This window comes from Carya illinoinensis, chromosome 13 (assembly GCF_018687715.1).
Source record: "Carya illinoinensis cultivar Pawnee chromosome 13, C.illinoinensisPawnee_v1, whole genome shotgun sequence".
Taxonomy (NCBI): Eukaryota; Viridiplantae; Streptophyta; class Magnoliopsida; order Fagales; family Juglandaceae; genus Carya; species Carya illinoinensis.
In genome coordinates this window covers 14,042,622-14,067,152 of record NC_056764.1, presented here as the reverse complement: position 1 = coordinate 14,067,152, position 24,531 = coordinate 14,042,622, and the positions used below count along the sequence as shown (strand labels likewise).

The 24,531-nt window shown below is 36.0% G+C and overlaps 2 protein-coding genes and 1 pseudogene across 2 annotated transcripts; all 3 read left to right on the top strand.

The window, feature by feature from the left end:
• The first annotated feature begins 7,608 nt into the window (after window positions 1–7,608).
• Window positions 7,609–8,456, top strand: LOC122290969 (annotated as a pseudogene).
• A 6,853-nt stretch (window positions 8,457–15,309) lies between these two features.
• LOC122292457 (fasciclin-like arabinogalactan protein 12) lies at window positions 15,310–16,534 on the top strand. The gene has a single exon (XM_043100818.1). It carries the CDS (start codon window positions 15,390–15,392, stop codon window positions 16,272–16,274), a length of 885 nt encoding a protein of 294 aa, XP_042956752.1. The 5' UTR covers window positions 15,310–15,389; the 3' UTR covers window positions 16,275–16,534.
• Window positions 16,535–20,515: 3,981 nt separating this feature from the next.
• On the top strand, window positions 20,516–21,707 carry LOC122292479 (fasciclin-like arabinogalactan protein 12). Its single transcript, XM_043100858.1, has one exon. The coding sequence runs from the start codon at window positions 20,616–20,618 to the stop codon at window positions 21,459–21,461; it is 846 nt and encodes a 281-aa protein (XP_042956792.1). The 5' UTR covers window positions 20,516–20,615; the 3' UTR covers window positions 21,462–21,707.
• Window positions 21,708–24,531: the final 2,824 nt, after the last annotated feature.

The window sequence follows — 24,531 nt, the reverse complement described above, 5'->3', positions numbered from 1 at the left end:
CCAATATCTTTCTTTGTCGTATATGTATCATTTTTCTATTTCTTCTTTTCCAATCCTGTCCATGTTAAGGGCTAACTTTGAGAATTTTATTTGAAAGGTTTTTAGTTTATGTTTTTAATGTTGCTTTCGACCTATTTTTTAGTTTCTTCCTTCAATGTTATTCTTTTTTAAGTTTATGTACAGAAAATTGGGGTCAACAGGCCTAATCATGAATACAGTTTGGAACAAACCATTCCCAAAGCTTCTACAGAAGCAAATATTGGCGATTTTTGCAAAGCTACTAGCACATCTACAGTGACGATTTTAGATGGCCGTAACCACTGGTTATGATATAGCAGTGATCAGTATGAACAAATGTCTCAAGCGGCTGTAAGGGCAAGTTAGAGGTGTAGGCCCTGTAGTTGAAGTAGGCAAAGGAACATCAATCTCCTCATCATTCTCGATGGATCTTAGAGGTTTTGGTCTCCTAAAATGTGAGTGACAACTGTAGTGTATTATGTCATAAAGGTATAACAAACTGGGGTAACATAATGTGGAAGTGGGGCCTAATTGGATAGAGTAATTTGGGTGATAAAGACTGAGAAATGAGGCCAAGTGCATGCAATTGGCTTAATAAACACATCTTAGACAACCTGACAAAAATGACTTTGGGTAGTGGTTGGCACACATAATTGCAGACAGTAAGAATGCCGCTCATGAAAGTGGATGTGCAAAAAGGAGTAGCCATGCATGATAGATCTCGAAGGGTTCAATGGATCAGTTTATAGATAATCAGACTACGCAATCCTAAGCCCTCTAACAGAGACAAGATCATGAGTGAATATGAAGGTAACACTGCTAAGGTATACAAGAAAAGGAATGCTTATCTTGAAGATCAAGAGTATTAGCAAATAATTTCTCAACCAAAAGTCCAGAGAGAGCAGGGAGGTTAGGAACTAAATATCCGAATGATGTTCTCGAACAATGTTGGGCACAAGAGTTGTCCTAAATCACCCAATATAACATTTCTCTCAATAAGAAGACAACGACCACATAAATGATTATCATAGAGTTTTTGAGCCTTAACGTCATGAATGCGAGAAGCATTAGGAGCCAGAGGCGTTTGCAAAATGCATGATCACCACACAACATAATGAGGCAGAATGAATGCTAAATAATCAAAAATGCAGCTAATTTACATGAATATGTAAGGAATGCAAATGGATTTGGCTTGGTTTTGTTTCACAATCATTTCAACCAAACATTTTAAACCATCTCATCTCAACATCCAAATACCACAAATACAAATATTTTTCAATTTCAAATTTTCAACTTCTTCATTAAATCATTAAAACTTTTCTAAACTTCCAAATATAACACAAAAACAATTCAACTTTTTCAAATCTCAAAACAAAAATAATAATAAAAAATTATAATCTAATCCTCTTTTAACTTTATAATATTCAAATTTTTTCCCAAAACCCTATAAAACATTTTAACTCAAACTATTTCATTACTATTCATAGATTTATTATCTCATCTGATCTATATAACCAAAACAGACATTAGTCTCTTGTCCAACATGCATATGCAAATGGACCTAGAGTGAATGCCTATTAACCCAAGCATATAATACCTATTAACATTGTCCATATGACATTCAAATTAAACTGAGACCATAACATACTAATGGAATGCATGGCTTTGAAATAAACTGTTCCACAAGACATTGAAGTGCAGCACGCATTATCTAATAATAAAGTGAAGTACTGATGCAGGAAAACTCGATATTTGGAACTATATGGCAATGAGGCATTTCTTGTTATCCACAATGTGATACCAAATGAATGTGTTGATTTTTAATTTCCATGCGGCCATCAATACACAAACATCGCATACTCAACAAGGAATAACGTACATGAACGAAATAAATTGTAGAGAAATGCTTGAAATTAAAAACCTATAAGATACTGTCACATTTTACCGAACAACCAGCATGCACACTATGAATGGGCTCAATGAAGTATATATTTTGAAGCATGAACTTGTGATCAATTTATGTATCGATTCCAACTTTATGAAATAAAGCTTAACTTTTAGAGATGCAAATATAGCAATGTTGGAACAAAAAAAATTCACGAATCATCATCAAAACTACCAATAAGTACTGTTCAATATGAACAAAAAATCTACAAATAGAGGAACTGACCTTCAATCATACGTGAGACTTAAATTGCAATTTCCATCTAGTTGTTGCTTCTGTCAATGTCAACATATGAGCAGAACACTTGATTTCAGGTGATTTTGAGAGCAAAATGATGCCAGGCTTCGTGATTGTTTGGAAAACACAAATTGAGGGAATGCATCAGCCATTTGCTCGACCGTGATGTCCCACGTATCTATAGAAATTGATTTGATTTTTCTCTACTACGTGTTGAGCGTAGGACTAGCGAGCGCTTGAAATGCTAAAAAACTTCCGGAAATAAAGAGTGCAAATACATTATACATCAGTCAAAATTAAAATCGGAATAATGTTTGAAACCGTGTGCAAAAAAGTAAAATTAATTATTTAAAATTTAAATTTTTTTATGAAAAATTAAATTTTTTTATTAAAAAAATTAAAATAATGACTGCAATTATCATTTCTCTTAAAATAACACCAAAATAAATCAACCTAACAATATAAGACTAAATATATATAATTGTCATAAATAATATTAATGAATTAATTTTAATAATTCTAAAATCATGTATTGCGTGAGAAATTGTATGTATCTTATATCAATAATTCATAAAATACAAATGCAATAACATTGAGAGAAAATATCATAAATATTTTCATCTAATGTGACCAGTCTCGATCAAGAAGCTTAATATATACCTTAGTTTGTGAGTGAGGTCTACTTTTAATTTCGAAGCACTATTGTAGGAGAGATATTGCCTATCATAAATCAAACTTAATGGAGTTGGAACCTAAGAAAGTTTAATTTGCTACAAGAAAAACATTCGTGGTCAATTATTTATTACGAAAATGATAATTTCGTATTAAAATGTATAAATACTTGACGCAAATAATTGATCACAAATAATATTTTTTTTCCTCTTAAAGTGCACTTTAAATGAGCCACTTTTGCTTATTTTTATCGTGTCATTGTTTCTCATTTTCTTTTTATTTGGGTTTTGGCCTTTTCAAATGGATAAAGTTCTCTATATTTTTATTTCTTTATTTCGAGAACTTTATTCAATAATACTTTGGGGGAAAACATTAGTGCCATAGAGAATTTCAGTAGAAATTCTTTATTGATTTTTTTTAAAAGTTTTTTACTTAATGATTAAGTAAGTATTTTTAAATGAACATGTATTTTTTTATTTTAGAAAAATATAAATAGTTTAAAAAAATGGTGAAAGAAAAAGTGAAAAAAAAGAAGTAACTGATTTGAAGAAGATTTCGGTGGAAATCTTTTGTGAACGTAGCAACATCCTACTTTGGGATACTAATAAACTAATTTAAGGTTATTTAGCTAAAGAAGATCAATTAAATCCAAAGATTATACTTGTCTACAACTATGATTGCCCCATGCAGTAAAGCCTTGATTGAATAAGCTAGCTAGTTGTATAATATGAGATGCAATACAAAAATCATATAATTAATATAAATACACATTCCTTCTTAATAGAAGCTGGTGACTTCTTGATCTCAACCCTTCTCATATGCGTGACTTGTGAGACTAGTTAATTTGGCAAACTAATCATCAAACTCATGGTCTAACTAGACCACATCGATTATTTCTAAGATAAAAATTTCTTGAAACCGGATTTTGGGACCTAAGTTTAAAATGTACTTTAGTCTAATGTTGTCATATTTCTCACAATGATGACAAACAAAATAAATTGGAAAAGATGTTGTGCTCTTGGAGGTACTCAAGTTTTAATTTCTTACTTGTATTTATAGACTTTTGCCTTTATTCCAAGAAACTCGAGGGTATTTGATTTCCACCTTTAGGGGTGCTACCCACCTGCATGCTATCTGCCCTATGTGGGTGGGTAGCCACCCTTCCTGCACCCCACCCAAGCCTAGGTGGGGTGTTAGAGCTCCGGCTCCACCTTTGCCTTCCCCACACTTTGGTTGTCTTTGTTGGGTGGGCAGATAGATTTTCAAGCTCTGCTGGAATTCCTACCGTTAAAACCAAACCATTCCAAATCTTAAAAATTCATCTAAAATGAGATCTTATTGGACCAAGACTCATGTCTAATCAACAAATCAAATAAGAAAATAAAGCTATTATATAATATGTGACCGTTGATCATCACTAGAGGCAAAAACCCATAGCCGTTGTTGTAGGTTGCAAAAGAACCACCCAGACCCTTTGAGACCCATGATCACGGTTGTGGGTCTCAATTCCACTACATTTGAGACCTGCAATCATAGGTTGGACTACCATAACTTTCCTTCCTCTGCATGCAATCTAAATTATTCAAATTCAAATGATTCAATACTACTACTATTTCTCCTCCCATAATTAGCTCCTCTTCCTCCCTCTCATAATTTATATGGCTAGCACCAATCTTGGGATCATGTATTATCCTCTGACCCTCCTTTTTGGTAATCTCTCCATTCTCAATAGTCAACTTTCATACCATAGTAGTCCCTCTAGCCATCGAATCCTTGGAATCTTGCACATTAGACCTACAATCTTGGCCTTCGTTATTTCCAGCCATGAATTCAGCAGTTTTCCTAGTGATGCTGTTGATCGGACTGGCTAGGAACTCTAGCTAAAAGGTCCTTTCTTTGATTGAAACTCTCTCCTTTTTCTTGTTGCTCCACCTACACGCAACCATTGACCAAATGGTAATTGATCTTCTTGCTACAGATTTTGCTGAAATTGCCCCACAGTACACTCTCAGTTGGAATGACCTAGCCTCCCGAATGCATAGCAAAAATTAGGAAGTCTCTCATAGGCAAATTTGACCCAGCATGAGCCATCATGTGCCCAAGTTGATACTTTTACCTCACATTAGAGGTTGAGTAATATCCATTCTAACTTTAATCCGCATATATTCGGTGGAGGTGGTGGCTGGTGGTTTGAAAGTGCCATCAACAAAACAAAGTTTGTTTTTGGCATTAAGGGCTCGGCGAAGAGAACACTGTCATTTGGGATAATTATCTCTGGTGAGATGACTGGAAACAAGTACAAGGCTGGGAGAGTTGGAGGGATGAAAGAGATATGGGGAGGAAGAAGAGGAATCATCAGAACATGAAGCTATGGAAGCTATGCAAAGGTATGTCAGGGTCGATATTTGGCTGATACCATGTTAAGAAACAGATTGTAGAAAATATTTTCCTTGTCTGTTCATTGATTTCATACATGTATATATAAACTTGAATATGATAATGTATACATGGAAAGAAGAATGCTTTGCTGTACAAAGATTGTTTAACGACTAACTAGCTAAAAGTGTGGGATTGCTAAAATTGTGGAATCTTGTTGTGAATGTGGAATTTTAATTTGGTAATATATACTCCCCCCATGCAACATCTCCTTGGTCTGCATCAACTTCCTCCAACGTTCCAATAGCACTTCCAAGCAATCTTCCAACCCTCCATTCATGACATGTACAGGCATATCATAAAGTCTAACCCATAAAGAGGCTTCAATAATTCAAATCTTAGTCATCTGTAACTCCTTTTCCATGGCTTTCATTAGCACCATATTTTTATCAAAGGACCAAGGACCTTTGCTCAACACTTGGTTCTTATAACATTCATCTTCAAACTCGACAAGTAGAAGTTTTGATCCCAACTCCTTAAAAGTCACTTGCATAACAGTTTGCCTAACCTTCTTCATAGTATTCTTGAAAGCGTCCCTATTGTAGTAACTGTATGTAACAACATAGATAATTAAGCATTTCCCTCCATGTGTGATTGTTGGCTCTATGATTTTAGGCTCCATCAGTATCTCATCTTTTTCCTTTTCTGACATAGACATATTCTTGTACATTTCTTATAACTCATCTGCCATCCTTACTGAATGGCAAGGGCGGTATAGAGACAGGAGAGAAACCCCTACAGAGAGAGGATTCACATGGATATTCTTTTGAATTCTCACAAGAAATAGCAATAAAAATCTTAACTCATCTTTGGGATAGCGATTAACATTCTTCGAATATCTAGTTTCAACAATTGTGCAAGGTCTTTTCAAACATTTTTCTATGCTCACCCGAGCCATCTCAACTATGCATTTTTGAAAATCTCCCATGCAATTTCTTTAGTAGGCATAAATATTAGTGCCATTTAAATATGTTAGCCGTGATGGAAGAGCTTGCCATCTTTCTATCTAAGATGTTAATTAGTTCAGGATCACACTCTAGATTAATTCAAAATGAAGTGAACCTACTTTGGTATCAATTGAAAATTCGGATGGCATGGATCCCATAGACATAGCTTGGAGGGGCGAATATATAAATTAATGTTTTATCTCAACACAACAAAATTTAAAAAATATTCAAAAATAAATATCATTGGGAAGTCACAAACAAGAAAATAATCATTGATACCCAAAATAAAGAACACAAGAAATGTGATACCCAAAATAATAAGGACAATGATAGATGGTGTATGAGATTTCACATTATTTGAAAATGAAAAGTTTTTGCTCTTTATAAGATTCTATTGAGATTCCAATTGTATCATTGACTAGTCTTTTTAAAATATAGGTCATATGGTTAGAGCCTTTTATTGGAGCATTACAAGAAATTTGTTGACAAAAATAGAAACCCATTTAAAGAAATTATCAAAATATAAAATCAGCAACCACATTTAAATAAACTATATATAGAGAATTGATTACAATCATTTTTAAACACTCTAAAATCCTTTGCCGACTCTATATAAAACCTAACTTACAATCCTAACTAGCTAGTGATCATTACTCATTAATCCATCTCTATGCGCGCATGGTAGCTCTAGAATTCCGGCCCAACGTTCTATTGTTTCCTCTTTCCTTTATTTTTGTTGTATGTAATTAGATCGAATTGTGTAATGTACGATCCTTAAATTTAGAAGAATTTGATCACATACTTAAACAGGCACGTTTATTCACACAAGCGAAGGCCGTACGCTAACAAACTATTAATATGCATTGATCAGAAAATGATAAAGGTGAACATTACACAGTTATTGGAGTAGGAAAGAATATATATATATATATATATATATATTTATATAATGCAGTACAGGACTACCTGGAAATAAGAACTAATATGAATCTCCTAGCTAGCAGGCAAATGAAGTTTTCAGGTTCATGATCTCCTATGTGACATGTGACACATGATTTAAGATCATGATCTCCTATGTTTATTGCTGCCTTTATTTTCAAGAAAACTAGTTGCTAAAATGGCAAATCTCTGATTCTATCCATTCAATCTATCTCCCACCAATCATAGCAAGATGGGCTGCTGCATCTGATCGATCGAGGTGTTTTGCAAATAATTAAGATTCATGTACCCTTTCACCTAAATTATGCACTCTCTCAGCCAGCCATAATATATAAAAACCCTCATGATCTTCTCCCTTCAGCAAAATATCAATCACTACTTCAACTACTTATAACCAATATTGCATTCGTAAATTTCCCAAGCGAAACACAAACCACCAATATGCATGCAAAGATGGGCAAGCAGGTTTGTTTCTCCTTCTCTCTTCTACTTGTTTGTTTTAGTCACTACAACACAAGCTTAGGCCAGCTAGCTCAGGTCCCAGCCTTGCCAGCCGTGGCCCCAGCTAAGCCTGCCGATGCCCCGGCATCAACCCCTACACCACCTGGCCCTCCTGACGTCACCAAAATCTTCCAAAAAGCCGGCGGTTTCACAATCCTAATCCGCCTCTTAAAGAGGACTGCAGTGGCTGACCAAATCAGAGGGCAACCCAACGATACAAAGAATGGCTTTACTCTTTTTGCGCCAACCGATGCTGCATTTTCAAACCTTAAATCGGGTACTTTAAATTCTCTAAGCGACGAACAAAAGATCCGCCTAATACAGTTTCATACCTTACCCACATATTACTCGTTGGCAAACTTCCAAACCGTGAGCAACCCATCGAGAACGCAGGCAGGAGATACCAACCCTGGTGATTACCCACTAAATGTGACCTCAATGGGAAACCAAGTAAACATTTCAACCGGTTTGTCAATGCCTCAGTGAGCGGTACAGTATATTTGGATAATCATCTTGCTATTTATCAAGTGGACAAAGTGCTTCTTCCTCTGGACATTTTCGTTGCAAAGCCTCCGGTTCTAGCACCAGCACCGGCCCCAACCAAACCTAAGGCTAAGAAGACGACAGCAGGCAGCCAAGAGAGCAGTACTACAACTACAACACCTACAGTGGTTGATTTTGATGCAGTGAGATTCACAGAGCAAGGAGTATTCGTGTCTGTTGGAGTTTCTGTTTTGGTTGCTGCATTATCTATGCTATAAAAAAGAAAAAAGGAAAGAAAACATGATGATGCAGTAGCATATGTGTTTTTGGGTGAGTACATGATCAATCGTCTAGAACTAGTGTGTGATTAATTTGCTGCGTTGGATTGAGCGGTCGTCACCGTCAGCATGTGTTTTCAAATAAATGCAATATTTCAGTTTTGAATTACTTTATAATTTTGTTTCTCCTTGCTGATCACTTGTTACTTACGTTCAACTCTCAGTTTCTATTTCTAGAAAGTTTCCTTCAAAAGACCCTTTGGCTTAAGGACCGATTCCGGGGTCTAAGGCTGAGCATTGATTCAATTGGAGTCAATATGTCCTAATATCAACTCTGATTCTGACCCTTGTAGATCTTGCTCTGACTTTGCTCTACCAAGTCGAGTAGAAATCGGAGTAGAGTTGGATCTACAACCACCTGGCACCAAATCACAGATCGGAGAACACAAGATTCACAATACCTAATTATAGATCACAACAACCTATCATAGATCACAACCAGCAACCATGAACCACCCATTGACCGAAATCATCCAAAAAAATAAAACCAAAATGCATATATAAAATTGGATTAAAAGTAAAAAAAATAAATTCAAAAAAATTGACACAGATTGAGAGTCGAGACCCATGGATTGAGACTTGAGAGCCATTGATCAAGAGGGATAGGGTCTTCTTGATGTTTGCATGGTGGAGGAAGAGACCGAGAGGTGACTGACGGTCGACGGGCGATGGGTTGGAGGCTAGGGTTTTTTTAAGAAAAGTTAATAACTGAGGGAGTGAGGGTTCATAAGAGTCAGAGTCAGAGTCAGAGGGGTATTCATGGGACGACGTTTTGATGGCAGGGTAAGAATATTAAGGCAGTAGCATCATCACTCAGCAAACCAGAAGCACATTCCACAAACTTGGAGAATAATTCCACATAATCTTCTTGTTATGGAAAGGATGATTAGGCTACCAGGTGTCACAAGATGAGTGGGCAAGGCATTGTATTCTGTTATGTAATATGGCTATAAATACTCACTACTGTATAGAGGTGAATTGTAATAAAAAATCATTAAATTCAGTGCATGGTTCCTCTTAAGACTTTTTACAAAAAAGAGTTGTGTATGAGTTTTGATATGTTATCAGAGCCTTGAAGGACCAACGTCCTAATTTATTTTTTCTACTATCCATGGTTGTTACTGATCCAACCCTCCCACCACCTATCAAACCCACTCTCTTTAATTCCGTGGCACATTTTATCAACATTAAACTTACCATTGAAAATTTTCTTTTTTGGAAAGCTCAAAACGTTCGCTTCTTGGAAGGACATAAAATCTTTTGATATGTTGATGGCTCATTTCCTCAACCTTCCGCTACCATTAATGGTAAGCCAAATCCTGCTCATGCTCAATGGCGTCTTCAAGATAAATTAATCATATCGACAATTAATTCCTCCCTCTCTGACTCAGTCTTGGCACAACTGCTTGATTGTTCTACATCCTATGAGGTTTGGACGACATTGCAAAAATTGTTTGTTGCCAAGTCTTTGGCTCATCTCATCCACACTAAGTTTCAATTAGCCACCATTAAGAAAGGGCCTGAATTTGTGACTGACTATTACAATAAAGTCCAATCTCTAGCTTCCATTCTAAGTGCGGTGGGTCGCCCTTTGGATGATTCTGAACTTGCCGTCTATCTTCTTGCTAGACTTGGTATTGAGTATGAATCTCTTGTGACCTCTCTCACCACTCGTCTTGATGATCTCTCCCTCCATCAATGTTTTAGCTATCTCTTGAATCATGAATCTAGACTTGCCCATCAAACCCAATCTCTCTTATCTAGTACCTCTCTTATTGCCAACAATGCTACCCCCATGAACTTCCAATATTCTAAACATGGATGCAACAATTCCCGTAGCCATGGCCATGGTTGAAACACTGACAGAGGTTTGCTCCCTAGACCGAGACCTCCAACCTCACCCTTCACTCCCAAAGTTGTGTGTCAAGTCTGTCTTAAAGTTGGTCACACTGCGGTCACTTGTTACCACCGATTTGACCAAGCTTACCAAACACCGCCACCTACTTCATTTTTTGCAAACAACACTTCTTACAATCTTCTTGGTTTTAAATGGATTTTAAGAACCAAACGTTGTGCCAATGGCACCATTGAGAGGCTTAAGGAACAACTTGTGGTTTAAGGATTTCATCAACAATAGGGTATTGATTACTCTGAAACATTTAGTCCAGTGGTAAAAACCACCACTATTCGACTTCTTCTCTCCTTGCCAGTCTCTTTGAACTGGGCTATTCACCAACTGGACATACAAAATGCATTCCTCCACGGGGATCTTGAAGAAATAGTTTACATGAAACAACCACCCGGGTTTGTGAACCCTGATTTTCCACTCCATGTCTGTAAGTTAACAAAATCTATCTATGGTTTAAAATAGGCTTCTAGAGCCTGGTTTGCAAAACTTAGTGATAGATTACTTTCAATGGTTTTCGGTGTTCTAGTGTAGACTTTTCTCTTTTTATCATGCACACCATATCTGATTGCATTTATAGCTTGATATATGTGGATGATATAATTGTAAGTGAGTTTAATTCCAAGCTTATCTTTGAGTTTATCATTGCTTTACATGCGTATTGTTCAGTTAAAGATCTAGGGTCTTTACACTAGTTTCTTAGCAGAGAAGTTCACCGAACACTTGCTGGTCTTTTTCTGTCTTAATCAAAATATATTAATGACTTATTAAAATGGACCCATATGCATAACTCCAAGTCAGTATCTATGCCTATGTCCGGTTCAGAGAAACTAATAGCCTTAGATGGATGTACTTTTGAAGAACCTCAGTGGTTTCGTAGTGTTGTAGGTAGTCTTCAGTACCTTGCATTCACTCGTCTAGATATATCCTTTGTTGTAAATCGAGTCTGTCAATACATGCATTGTCCTCGTCTTCCTCATTGTATAGTAGTTAAACGTATCTTGCGTTATCTGAATAACACTCATCATTTGGGTTTACATTTCTCTCCTACTTCTTCTTCTAAATTGACTGCCTTTATTGATGTTGATTGGGCTGGGTCTCATGATGATAGGAGATCCACTGGAGGATTCTGTATTTATTTTGGAAACCATTTAATTTCATGGAGTTTGAAGAAACAACTCACGATTGCTCGATCTTCTATGGAAGCCGAGTACAAATCTGTTGCTAACACTGCATCTGAGGTTCTTTGGTTACAGTCACTTTTGAGAGAACTTGGCATTGTACTTCCTGAGCCTCCCATATTCTGTCGTGACAATATAGGAGCTACATACCTATCCATGAATCTAATCAGGATGAAGTATGTTGAACTAGATTACCACTTTGTCCATGAAAGAGTTGTAGCAAAATCTCTCTGAGTTTCTTTTGTTTCAAGCAAAGATCAAATTGTTGATATTCTCACAAAACCTCTCTCCATTGCTCGGTTTACTCTTCTTCAATCAAGCCTCACTCTCACAACAATGCCACTTGAATCGCAGGGGATATTAAGGCAATAGCATCATCACTCAGCAAACCAGAAGCACATTCCAGAAACTTGGAGAATAATTCTACAAAATCTTCTTGTTATGGAAAGGATGACTAGGCTACTAGGTGTCATAAAATGAGTGGTCAAGGCATTGTATTATGTTATGTAATATGGCTATAAATAATATGACTATAAATACTCACTACTATATAGAGGTGAATTGTAATAAAAAAACCATTAAATTCAATACACGATTCCTCTTTAGATTTTTTACAAACATGAGTTGTGCATGAGTTTTGATAAAGAGATCGTGAGGTGATGGGTGACGGGCTGGAGGCAAGGACTTTTTTGGAATGACGAGGGACTAAGGGAGACTGTATAATTTTGTTTTAAAACATAGATATTTTTAGAAGGAAAAATTTAGTTGCAAGCAAAATTGTGTACTAATATGTGCACAAATCATATTTGATTAGTCAAAAAGTAAATCTGTTTGAAAACAGTGCCAATTTACATTTTGAATATGAAAGAATCAATATTGGTATGCAGATTAGTATGCGACTTTACTTGTATGTAGGAAAACTCTTTTTATAAAGTAACTTATAAAAACAAGACCTTTTTATAAGAATACCTTTAATTTAAAATATAATTACATTATACGTCTATTATTATTCTTAAATCTTGATATATATATATATATATATATGTGTGTGTGTGTGTGTGTGTGTGTGTGTGTATTTAAAACAAGAAAGTTATATAATTAAATGCTGTTATATGTGTGATATCTCATATGATAAAGATAATAGTAGGTGGTGAATGGGATCTCACATTGCTTAGAAAGGAAAAATTATTGCTCTTTATAAGGTTCCAATGGGCCTCTAATTATATCATTGACTAGTCTTTTTGGAGTATAAGCCATGTGGTTTAGGCCTTCAATTGGAGTGTTACAAATGGTATCAGAGATAGTCTCAACCAGAAATGTGGGACTTGAACCATGTCATCTACAATAGACAGGCCCGGCGAAGATGCCGAGAATTTAAGGAGGGTAGATTGTGATACCTCCATACGATAAGATTGAGGATAGGTAGTGTATGAGATCCCACATTACTTAAGAAGAAGAAATTCTTACTCTTTATAAAGTTCTAATGGGCCTTCAATTGTATCATTGACTAGGGGTGAAAACTGATCTAATTGGCGTGGTTTTTGGGTAAAATCGATGTTGATCGAAGATGTGAGATTTGTCGGAGCAACCGACCGTAACCGATTGATGAGGAGGAGAAAAACCATTCGTATCTACTCTGGTGGTTCATAGTCGGTTCTCGATTCTCCTAACGGCACTGGTTCTCTGAGAGAGTAGAGAGAGAGAGAGGATGTGAAACTCAGAAACGGACGTGAATCGAGGAATAAGAAGAAGAAGGAAGAAGAAGATTTAAACGACGCCGTTTGGTTCTAAATCCAACGGCGACGTTCTACTTATCTTTTTTTTTTTTTCCCTCATAGATAAAACGATGTCGTTTGTTTTAATACAAACGACGTCTTTTAGATGTATTTTAATCACAATTGAAAGCATCAAACGACGTCGTTCCACTTAAACTTAAGTGGAACGACGTCGTTTGATATAGGTATAAATTAAAAAAAAATATAGGTATATGTGGTCGGCCGGTTCAGCCGTTTGAGCCGGCATCAAATCGCGACCGAATCGACAAATGTCGGTTTTGTTAAATTTCTGTCACCTGTTGACCGGTTCCCTGGCGGTTCAGTACTCCAACGGCCGGTTTGTGTCGGTCACTACCAGTTTGTCGGTTTCTTGTACATCCCTATCATTGACTAGTTCTTTTAAAATATAGGTAATGTGATTTGGTCTTTCTATTGAAGCGTTACAATTATCTAACCAAATATATAAAACAAAAGCGAGCTAGAAAGAGAAATAACTTTATGGCAAAATCATCTTCAAAGTGACATAAATTTAGTATTCATGTAGGCTAAAGCTAAAACTAATTCCAAATCAAATTGGTATTAAATCGTTGGGAAGATTTGAAGCCAAATTTCTCACATACAAAAATGTGGGCCTGTGGCCAATTTTTTCTTTTTTATCCGGTGCCGTCAGAATTTCAGAAAATTGGGATAATTCAGGTGGGTCCTGATTTCGTCCTAGTCGCATCTGGATGTGGAAACGATTATATAATGCAGGATTCGGATTAATATCCGACACCTATAATCAAATTTTATATTTAAAAAAAAAAAAGTTTTATAGATAAAACAGCGCGTCGTTTTGTGTTTGTACTTTGTAGTCCCTATTCTAAATTTTTTTTGTTTTTTTAATAAAAAAATCGAAGATCTGGTTACAACTTCGGTAACGGTATATGGAACTTTATAGTTGGATAACCATCTGAATTATAGTTAAATTAACCCGATCGGAGATCTAAACCGCATTATAAAACCCAGATACGAATTCGAATATAACCAAATACCCAGACTCGCATTCGGGGTTACAGCTTTAACAAAGGCCAAGATACAGATCTCATATATTGCAATGTAATGTACTAAAGATATATAATATAATTTACTTAATAAAAAAGTTTAATGAGAATAAATGTAGATCTGTAAATATTATAGAATCTATTTTCGGGAAATATTTATGGAACTGGAGTGCTTCCTAGGTATCCGTACGTGTCACCAAAATCATGATGACTTTAAGAATAAGGACAAATAAAAAAATCTGCTAAAAACATCATGTCATTATCTCATCATATGGTGCAACGAAAAAAACAAAAAAAACAAATCATTTTAAATTACTTTCTTCTATGTTATGTTCCCAACATAACATGTATCCTAAAGTGGGTCTTAAATTACCCTTTTTAAGACAAGAAATCTGCAGGGAACATTAGGATTAAATATATATATGTCTAATATATATATATATATATATTAAATTTTAAATTAAAAAGTTGTCTAATTGGGTGGAATAGGTTATGTACCGATCATACTCACAATTAAGAAGCATGCAGCATCCCTCCCTCCCTTTGATTATCTAAGTCTCTGTTCTTCTGATCTACTTTTCTAATAGGACGTTGCAAGCAAGCAAATGAGCCTTTACAGCTAATTTAATAGTAATCATATATATGCGAAAGCAAAAGCAATGATATGCATCTCTTGTTTACCTGCACAAACGTTTGAGATCCCCTCTCTATTTTCCTGCCTTTCCAAGCAAACTAGTTGCTGAAACAACAATATCTGTCGCACTATCCATAGATGATAGATTCCTCTACCTTTCCAAGACAGATAAGCTGCAAACAGCTACGGATTTGCAGCAAGATTTGAACCTTTTCACCTAAATTCACTCTCTCTCAGCCTCCATAAAAGCCATATCCTCCCTCCCACACTCATCAAGCCCCTCAAGCACCACTTCTGCATTTGCAAATCACCCGAGCTAATCACGGCCATCCACATGTTAAGAAGTACAAAGATGACCAGGCAGGTTCTCTTCGTCCTTTCAATTGTACTTGTTTTTCTCTTCCGGCATAGCGTTACAACTTTAGCCCAACCGACTGCGGCTCCTTCACCACCCGTCGTGTCTCCAGCTCAACCAACCACTCCCCCAACTGCACCCGCTAAACCACCAACCCCGGCTGCCACGCCCCCGACCCAGCCTGCAAATGCCCCAGTCGAGTCTGCCCAAGTCCCCAAACAAAAAGGTCCTACCGACATCGTCAAAATCCTAACGAAGGCCCATGGCTACTCGGTATTTATCCGCCTCTTAAAGAGCACTGGATTGGCAGAACAACTATATGGGCAGCTCAACAATTCAAACATTGGGTTTACCATCTTTGCTCCAGTAGATAGTGCATTTTCAAACCTCAAAGCAGGCACTATAAACTCTCTGTCTGACCTACAAAGGACAGAATTAATACAATTTCACATCTTGAACACTATGGTTGCTCTGTCAAACTTTCAAACCTTGAGCAATCCAGTGCCGACAGAGGCTGGAGATACTAGCGATGGTGAATTCCCGCTAAACGTGACCACTGCCGGCAATCAAGTGAACATCTCAACTGGCCTTGTGGATACCACATTGGGTGGCACAATATATTTAGATAATCAGCTTGCTATATATCAAGTGGACAAAGTGCTTCTCCCTCTTGACATTTTTTCTCCTAAGCCTAAAGTAGCAGCAGGCCCCAAACTCTCTAAGCCAGATGGTGCAGACAGTCCATCAGGGGGTGTTGTTGCTGCCAAAGTGGGTGCGTCAGGTGCAATGTGCCTTCGTAGGAATGGAATGTTGCTATCCATTGGAGTTGCTATGGCTGCATTCTTTATGGTGAAAGGAACTTGAGGGCATTCAAGTATTAATAGCTTGATTATTTTTGTTAGTACTGGGGTCCCAGTTTATCTTCTTGCATGATTATGCAGCAAAGTTGGGTTGAACGTACTGTTGTAATCTACATTGTGTGCTTTCAAAAATAATTTCCAATATCTTTCCTCATCCCATATGTAGGATCATATTTTCCTTTTGTTTTTTTTCCCCCCTATTGTATCCATGTTATGGACTAATTTTGAGATTTCATTTTAATTAATTTTTCGCTTTTTACTCAATTGATCATTTCTTCCTTCAAGTAATTCGTTTTCTCATTTTATGTCTTGAAGAGTCGTGTCAATAGGCCGGATCATCGATGTAGTTTGGAACAAATGGTTTGCAAATAATTAGCTTTTGACATGGACGTTAGACATGAAGGCATTAATTAGAAAGTGCTTAGAGCCTATTGTCTTAGCTAGATACTAGTGCAATATAACAGTTGGTTAAGATGTCTAAAACGTACATGTTCTACATTGGCTTAGCTATAGATCAATCAAGATTGAATTTAATTTGCAACTATTGTAAGAAAATATAACTTTAGGTAAACCTTTTTAATTGTTATTTTCTTTTTTTCCCCAATGGTCATCTTCAATGCGGGATGAAAAAAAATAAAAGAATAATTAATTTAGTACTGAAACTACAACATGTTGATGAACTCATGAACATTAGTCAAAACACACGTACTTAATTAAGTATGCATGGATGATGATTTGTTGCCTCTTCTTCTCTTGAAATTATGAAGCTGTTCTATATATCACAATTGCACTGCTTTTATCTATTGGCACACATCAATGTAGATATAACAATTAGTGGTGCTACCCACCCTGCTGGATTTGCTCACTAGAACCATAGTCCAGCTCCTAAAATCTAAACCAAACAAACATTTTGCAATTCTATATTCGAATCGCATCCAGCAAAATCCAAATCCAAACACATTTAACAAATAAAGAAGTTGACATAAAAGTAATAAGTGAGCTTAGAATTGACAACATATTTACCTCGTATAGGCCGGGAAGAAGTGACGATTTTGCTCTTGCCACTGATACACATGCCAATTTTGCTTAGTCTTGGATCTGTGATCAAACCTAGGCTTGAAACTAGGCACATGGAAAAGAAATACGTCAAGTACTTTTAAATCAGTGAGAAGAAAAGGCATTAATCTATGAGCATAGATGTCGATTTCCAAAAGAATCAATGAGATCGTACATTAATTGAGAAGAAGGAGGAGGAGGAGGAGGAGGAGGAGGAGGTGGTAGTGAGAAATGTGAGAGGTCAGAAATTAGATTAGTATCCCCGGCCCACCACGTTTTCAATAAGGAAAAATGATGCTTGATCCCCTCAAACTTACTGCTTAAAGTTACTGCTGGGATATTTTAAGTTTTTCTCTTAATATTTAAGAAAGTGATTATTAGTGAAATTATATATATATATATTTTTATAATGATTAGGGATTTTAAAAAAATGTTTAAAAGAAAATGAAAAAAAATTTCAAATATAGTACTAATGGGCACGCCCAACGGTACATGCTAGGAGTTCCCCTAACATTATCCTTTCAATAAGTGTTGGGTATTACAAATTAAAGTGGTCTTCAAATCACTCAAAGTAAGATTTCTCTAGATAAAAAAGGACAGCCAAAAAAAAAAAAAAAAAAAAAAAGAAAAAGAAAAAGGATTATGATGAAAATGTTTTTGAATCTGAGCATCATGAAAGCCAGAAGCATCATGAGCTAGAGGCTCATTAATATGAGTTGGCGTTTAGTACTATAGTGGCAAAGAGGAAGCAATTTTAAAATGTAAGATCGATCATCAAATAATAATGAGGCACTAACAATCAAAATGTGCGAGCATGATTAGTAACCAAAAATGCATGATCTAATGCACATGAATTATATGGATGTAATGCAAATGAACTTGGACTCTCGTCCATTATATATGCTCATGCATGGACGTATTCTGATCATAATCAATACCTATATATGAACGTGATCCCAAGACATATATAGCAAATCATGATGTGTTAATGACAGAGTCAACATGACATTCACGTCAAGTTGTGATCGTGGTTTTGAAACAAGTTGAGCAACAACATATAGAAGTGCCCCGATATCAAATTATGAAGTGAACTAATGTAAGAACCCCAAAATTACGAATTATATGATTGCGTACGTGGCATTTTGTTGAACACTTTACGGCCATAATGTGAACCGAAATGAATGTGTACGTAGATTTTTTACACATTCAACTTTTATTGCCAAATCTCATATATACATGCATGCAATATGACCTCGATTGAATGAGCTAGGTGTGCAATGTGATCATGTGCGCGCATGCATACACAAATCAAATAACATACACATATCATGCACCAATAAAAATGATTTAAATATGATACACTTTTCATGATTAACATCCAATGAATTTGCTAAATCAATCAGATATATTTTATCAATCTCATTTGCCTATAAAAATATTTGTTTTTGTTTTTGATTTTTACGAAAAAGCATACAAAAGAATGAGACGGAAAATAAATGATCAGAACATTAATATATATATATATATATATATACAACCTACAGGCAATATCCTAATTACCCACTTACATACTGTACTACATGGCACTGATCAGGTCATTATCAAGAGATACGTAGCTTTCGGCACCAAGTCATTAGATCATCTTAACAAAAGGACGTACGTGGTGACTTTAATTCTCCTCAGCCCTTCTAATATATGTGTACTCACTTGTACGTGAGACACGTTAATTTGGCCAAACATTGATCGTTAATGCTCTTAATTTGTTTTGCTAAGGCCTTGACATTATTACTAGCTAGGTCGATCGTTTATTAATCTTGTCGAAGCAATGTTTAATTAGCTAGACAACTGACTTTGGAATCTTATAAGTTTTAAACACTTTGGTTTAATGTGACCAAATTTTTCACTATGAAGATAAATAGAAATGAAGTGGGAAGTACGTTGTGCTCGAGGAGGCAATCTGATTTTGGGCTTCTAATTCCCCGTTATTCTCGGAAGCTTGAGGAGTTTTGATCATTACCTCCTATATATATATATATATGTATATAATTGTCAATGAAAGAGGAAGGGACAAACACAATTTTATTCTTTGAGCGCAGTAGGAGGAGATCGAGAGGAAAAAGGAATAGATATTTCTCAAGAAAAACAGAACTTTCAGATGATCTCAAAAGTAGCATCAGTCATTGAATTTAGCTAGAGTTTTTTGTTTTTTATGTTTAACTTCATTAAGCATTAATTAAAAAACCTTTTATTTGGTTAAATGCTTAACGTTGAAGTTCAACATAAAAAATAAAAAATAAAAACCTTTCGAGATTGCCTGCCTATATATAGTTGAAAAACTTGCGTATGGTGGAATAATAATTAGATAATGAAAACATTCAAAGAACATTTTTTTGACAAAAAAGGATGACAAAAAAGGAACCAATTACTTGTTTGGATGATTTTGATGACAAGAAACCGATCGAGCTTCGACCTATCGATCTCCATTAATCCAAGTCTTTGAGGAACAAGAACAATGACGTTCCTTTGTAATGAATTAGAATTAAAGATAAATGGTGTACATGGAAGGATCAGTAGTTTGTGAGTAAGAAAGAATGAATGCATGAAGGCGGCATCCTTTAACTTCAGAAAATCTTCCCTACAATAACTATATAATCTTTATCCTCAATTCCTTCCTTTCTTCAGGCAATAAAAGTGCAGGAAAGAATGTAAAGGACTACCTGTGAAACGCGACCTCATACGGCGAAAGAGTAGAGAAGAAGACCAGGGTGTGCTAAGTTTCCTTAACAGCTGCATGCATATGAGTTTTTAAAGCCCAAGTTTATGTGTTTAATGACTCAATTTTTTATTTCTTGTAATAATTTTTTTATTAAATATTATTAAATATGTCACACTCAACAGAGTTAGACGTACGACAATGATTCTAGCATCAGATATACCAAACCATGCATGCATTCTTCTTCACTAACTTATGACATGCATTTAAGATCCCCCATGTTTTTTGCTGCCTTTCCAAGCAAACTAGTAGCTAAACTGGCAAAATCTGATCCGATTCTATATCCTCCTTTCAATCTCTCACCAATCATAGAAGGATGAGCTGCTAACATCTAATCGAGGTTTTGTAACTAAGATTGTATCGTTTCGCCTACATTCAGTGTCTCCAAGCCTAAATAAAAGCCTCTTGTGATCTTCTCACTTCATCACATATCAATCACTCCTGCAACTAAGCACTGCTACCACTCTTGCATCTGCAAATTTCCCAAGAGGAACGCAAACCACCGTGTTTACAAAGATGAGGAAACATGCTTTCCTCTCCTTGTCACTTCTACTTGCTTTTCTCTGCTACTGCAGTACCTCAACTTTAGGCCAGCCAGCTCAGGCCCCTGCCTTGCCAGCTGTGGCCCCGGCTAAGCCTGCTGATTCCCCGGCTAAACCTGCTGATTCACCGGCTAAGCTTGCTGATGCCCCGACACCACCTGGTCCTCCCGACGTAACCAAAATCCTCCAAAAGGCAGGTGGTTTCACAATCTTAATCCGCCTCTTAAAGAGGACTGCAGTAGCTGACCAAATTAAAGGGCAGCTCAACGATACAAAGAACGGCTTTACTCTTTTTGCTCCAACCGATGCTGCATTTTCAAGCCTCAAGTCGGGTACTCTAAATTCTCTCAGTGACGAACAAAAGATCCGACTCATACAGTTTCATACCTTGACCAGTTTTTATACTCTAGAAAACTTTCAAACGGTGACCAACCCATTGAGAACACAGGCAGGAGATACCAACCCTGGTGATTACCCACTAAATGTGACCTCAATGGGAAAACAAGTTAACATTTCGACTGGCCTTGTCAATGCCACAGTGATCGGTACGGTATACTCGGATAACCGGCTTTCAATTTACAAAGTAGACAAAGTGCTTCTTCCCCTGGACATTTTCGTTGCAAAGCCTCCCGTACCTGCACCGGCACCTACCCCAACCAAGCCAAAGGATGACAAGAATACAGCAGGTAGTCCAAAGAGCAGTACTACTACTACAACTACTCCCACAGTGGTTGGTTCTGATGCAGCGAGTCTCGCTGAGCATGGAGTAATGGTGTCCATTGGAGTTTCTATTTTGATTGCCGCATTTTCTATGTTATAACCAAAAAAGGAAAAAAAGTATGATGAAAAGAAACAGCAGGATATATATATTTCCGGTGGGGGACAATTGTCTAGCACCGTACGATTATGCTGCGTTGGATTGAGATTGAGCGGTCGTCAGTTAGTTCGGTGTTTTCAAACAATTGTCAACTTTGTCTGTGGAACTTTTTGGTTCTGTTTTTCCGTACTGATCTTATGTTATGTCTCTTTCATGTTCTTGCTTCTCAAAATTAATTTGGTTCATTTCCATGAGTTTAACTATTAATTTTAGCTTTTGAATTTTACACTTCAAATATTATAATTTAAGTTACCTCCATGCCTTAGCCTCAGTTACACCGCACAACACCACCTTCATGTTAGCCAAGTCCCCACGCTCCCCATATGCCACACCGTGAGGTCAGCTACCCCTCCCTCCCACGTACTTGAAATGCAAAATAGGCAACCCCTACATGTGAAACCACTCTCCACCTTAGGTAGTCCTCCACCAAAAGCCTTTGCATGCTCCTCATTGTTTATGCACCACCAAGCTCTCTTCCACTGCTTATCACTCTCCCCGTGACCACCTCAAACAGCCCCTCAATTTTCTGTTATTATGGTTGCACAGCACATCCACGAGCCACCATGTTCCAGTGTGTATATCCCATGGCAGCTAGCCTTAGCCTTTATGGTATTTTCTTCCAAGCCAGAATTGTAACAGCCTATTAGAAATTCAGTGGATGAATTTATTTAAACTTTAGGATCATTATGAAAATCTCAAAAATGTCTCACGAATCGAGCAATTGAATATGATTGAATCTGTTAGCATAGTCAGTTTTTGGCCCACTTAGCTATCAGAAACACAATTTCATTTATTTGAAATACTTAGGAGTGTGAGAATGAGAAACTATCTACGTCATTAGTTTAAGATGAATACTTAGGATTTTACGCCTCAATAAAACAATTTTTGTTTTGCGGACAACATATGTTTGAAAACATGTTTTGATTTGTTCTAGGCACTTAGGAATTGAATTTTGTGAAATGAAGTACACTCTTAGCTTCATAGGATTATTTTGAATTCTATGGTGTAAAGTTATTTTCACAAATTTTAGAGAAGAGTAAATCTTGTCCAAATCAGTCTAGAAAAGTTTCATTCGGATGCTTTGCAAGATCTTAGCCATACTTGGTGAATAGTATTGCACTTAGCACCAAGAGGAGCCATAAGATAGAAATATGAAGGAAATGAAAGAAAAATCAAGTTTTGTGATCATGCCAGTACCTAAGAAAAACACTATTTTATCCAACTATTCATTTTTGTGCCAAACCAAAGTCGGTTTTGACCTTAGTAAAACTCCAAATACTTATAACCCAATTGAAATCCTAAATGTCTTGTGGAATCTAAAACCCTAAATGAAGCTTGGTTTAGTTTAGTATTTAATCATTCGATTAAATTACTTCTATATGCTATTAACCATTCAAATTCATGTCATTACACTCTTATCCATTCTTTTATACTATATTATTTTTATTGGGTCATGAAAAATTAGATTTGAACTTGATAGAAACTGAAACTCCAAACCAAATCCTATTGAAACCTCAAATGAAGCCCAATCGGTTTAAGCTCATTAAGCACAAGAAGCATTTTACCGATTTTTCCACTTATAGAAGTAAGATGCCTACTTGTGAAAAATTATCGTGACAACATATCAATTGGGGTTTGTGCAATAGACTATGCTATCATGAATTGTCTTGGTGGTGTTAGGTTATTTTAATCAATCTGAATTAATTTATCAGAATAATTATTTGGGTCAAATACTTCGACCCAAACCTGACATGCCTATTTTAAGGGTAGATCCATTACAACTCAGTTGGTCCATTTATTTATCTGGGATGGATCAGGTCAAGCTGATACACCTTGCTTTAAAAAACTGAAGAATGAAAATTTACTCAAAAATATTTGATCATTCCAATTATTATTTGTTTACATGCACATATATGTAAATGAATTGGACAAACTACATATGGACTTGGTTTTCAATCTTGGTGGAAATTTGAAGCCAAAATGATGGAAGGGGATTTGGATTTGATGATGTTGAGTTGACATATTCTACGTTGATAGTGTTGGATTACTTAAAGAAGGAAGATTAGTGCAAATATGATAATAAAATCTAAAGATTCATATGATTGAGGCAATATATATTGTGTACTCGTCATATTTGGACCATAACTTTGACTACGGGTATTAGAATCGCATATGAACCCAATTAAAATGTTACGCCTAATGGTCCTCAGTTTGATCCCAAAATCAGTTGTTTCTTCCTCTTAATCATCAATCTGAGTTATTTTTTTTTCCCTTTTATAGAAATGGTTGGCTGTGATTTTTAGAGGATTTTTAGAAATGGTTACCTCAACCCCCATCGCTTATTGGACCATACTGTTGGCTCACCCTTGACAAACAAAATACATTAAGAAATTAGTTGAATGGAATAATAGGTTTTGCCAATATTCACAAGATGAATATGTGCCTGCCATCATTTGATAATCATATAGCCATCGTGTTTCCAAGGTCGACCCAACTATAATGGCAAGATGCAATTGAAATAAATTAAGGAAAACATCAAATTAGCCTTACAATGATTTGAATTTTTCAAACGGGAAATTCTATAGGGTCACTTTCTGAGGATTAATACGAACTGTCTGTCACAATATCAATCAAATCAGATTGAGACTATCACAGGCATTTGTTCATCAACTAGCAACTTGCTAAGGATTAGGAGTGTAACCGGTCTAGTCCAGTCCAGTTTTGGACAAAATTTAGGACTGAATCAGTATGTACCGGTTTTGCATTTTTCAAAATCTATTACGCACCGGTTACCCTCTTAAACTGATATTTCGATTTTATCGATTTTCAGTTCAGTTCGATCCGGTTTTCAAGTTTTAATGTACCACATTATATATTATATAATATATATAATATAGAATATTATAGTATATAATACTATAGTGATAATATATTATAGTATATTATATTATATATTATAATTGTATTATAGACTATAGTGATATATTATAATATATAATATAATGATATATTA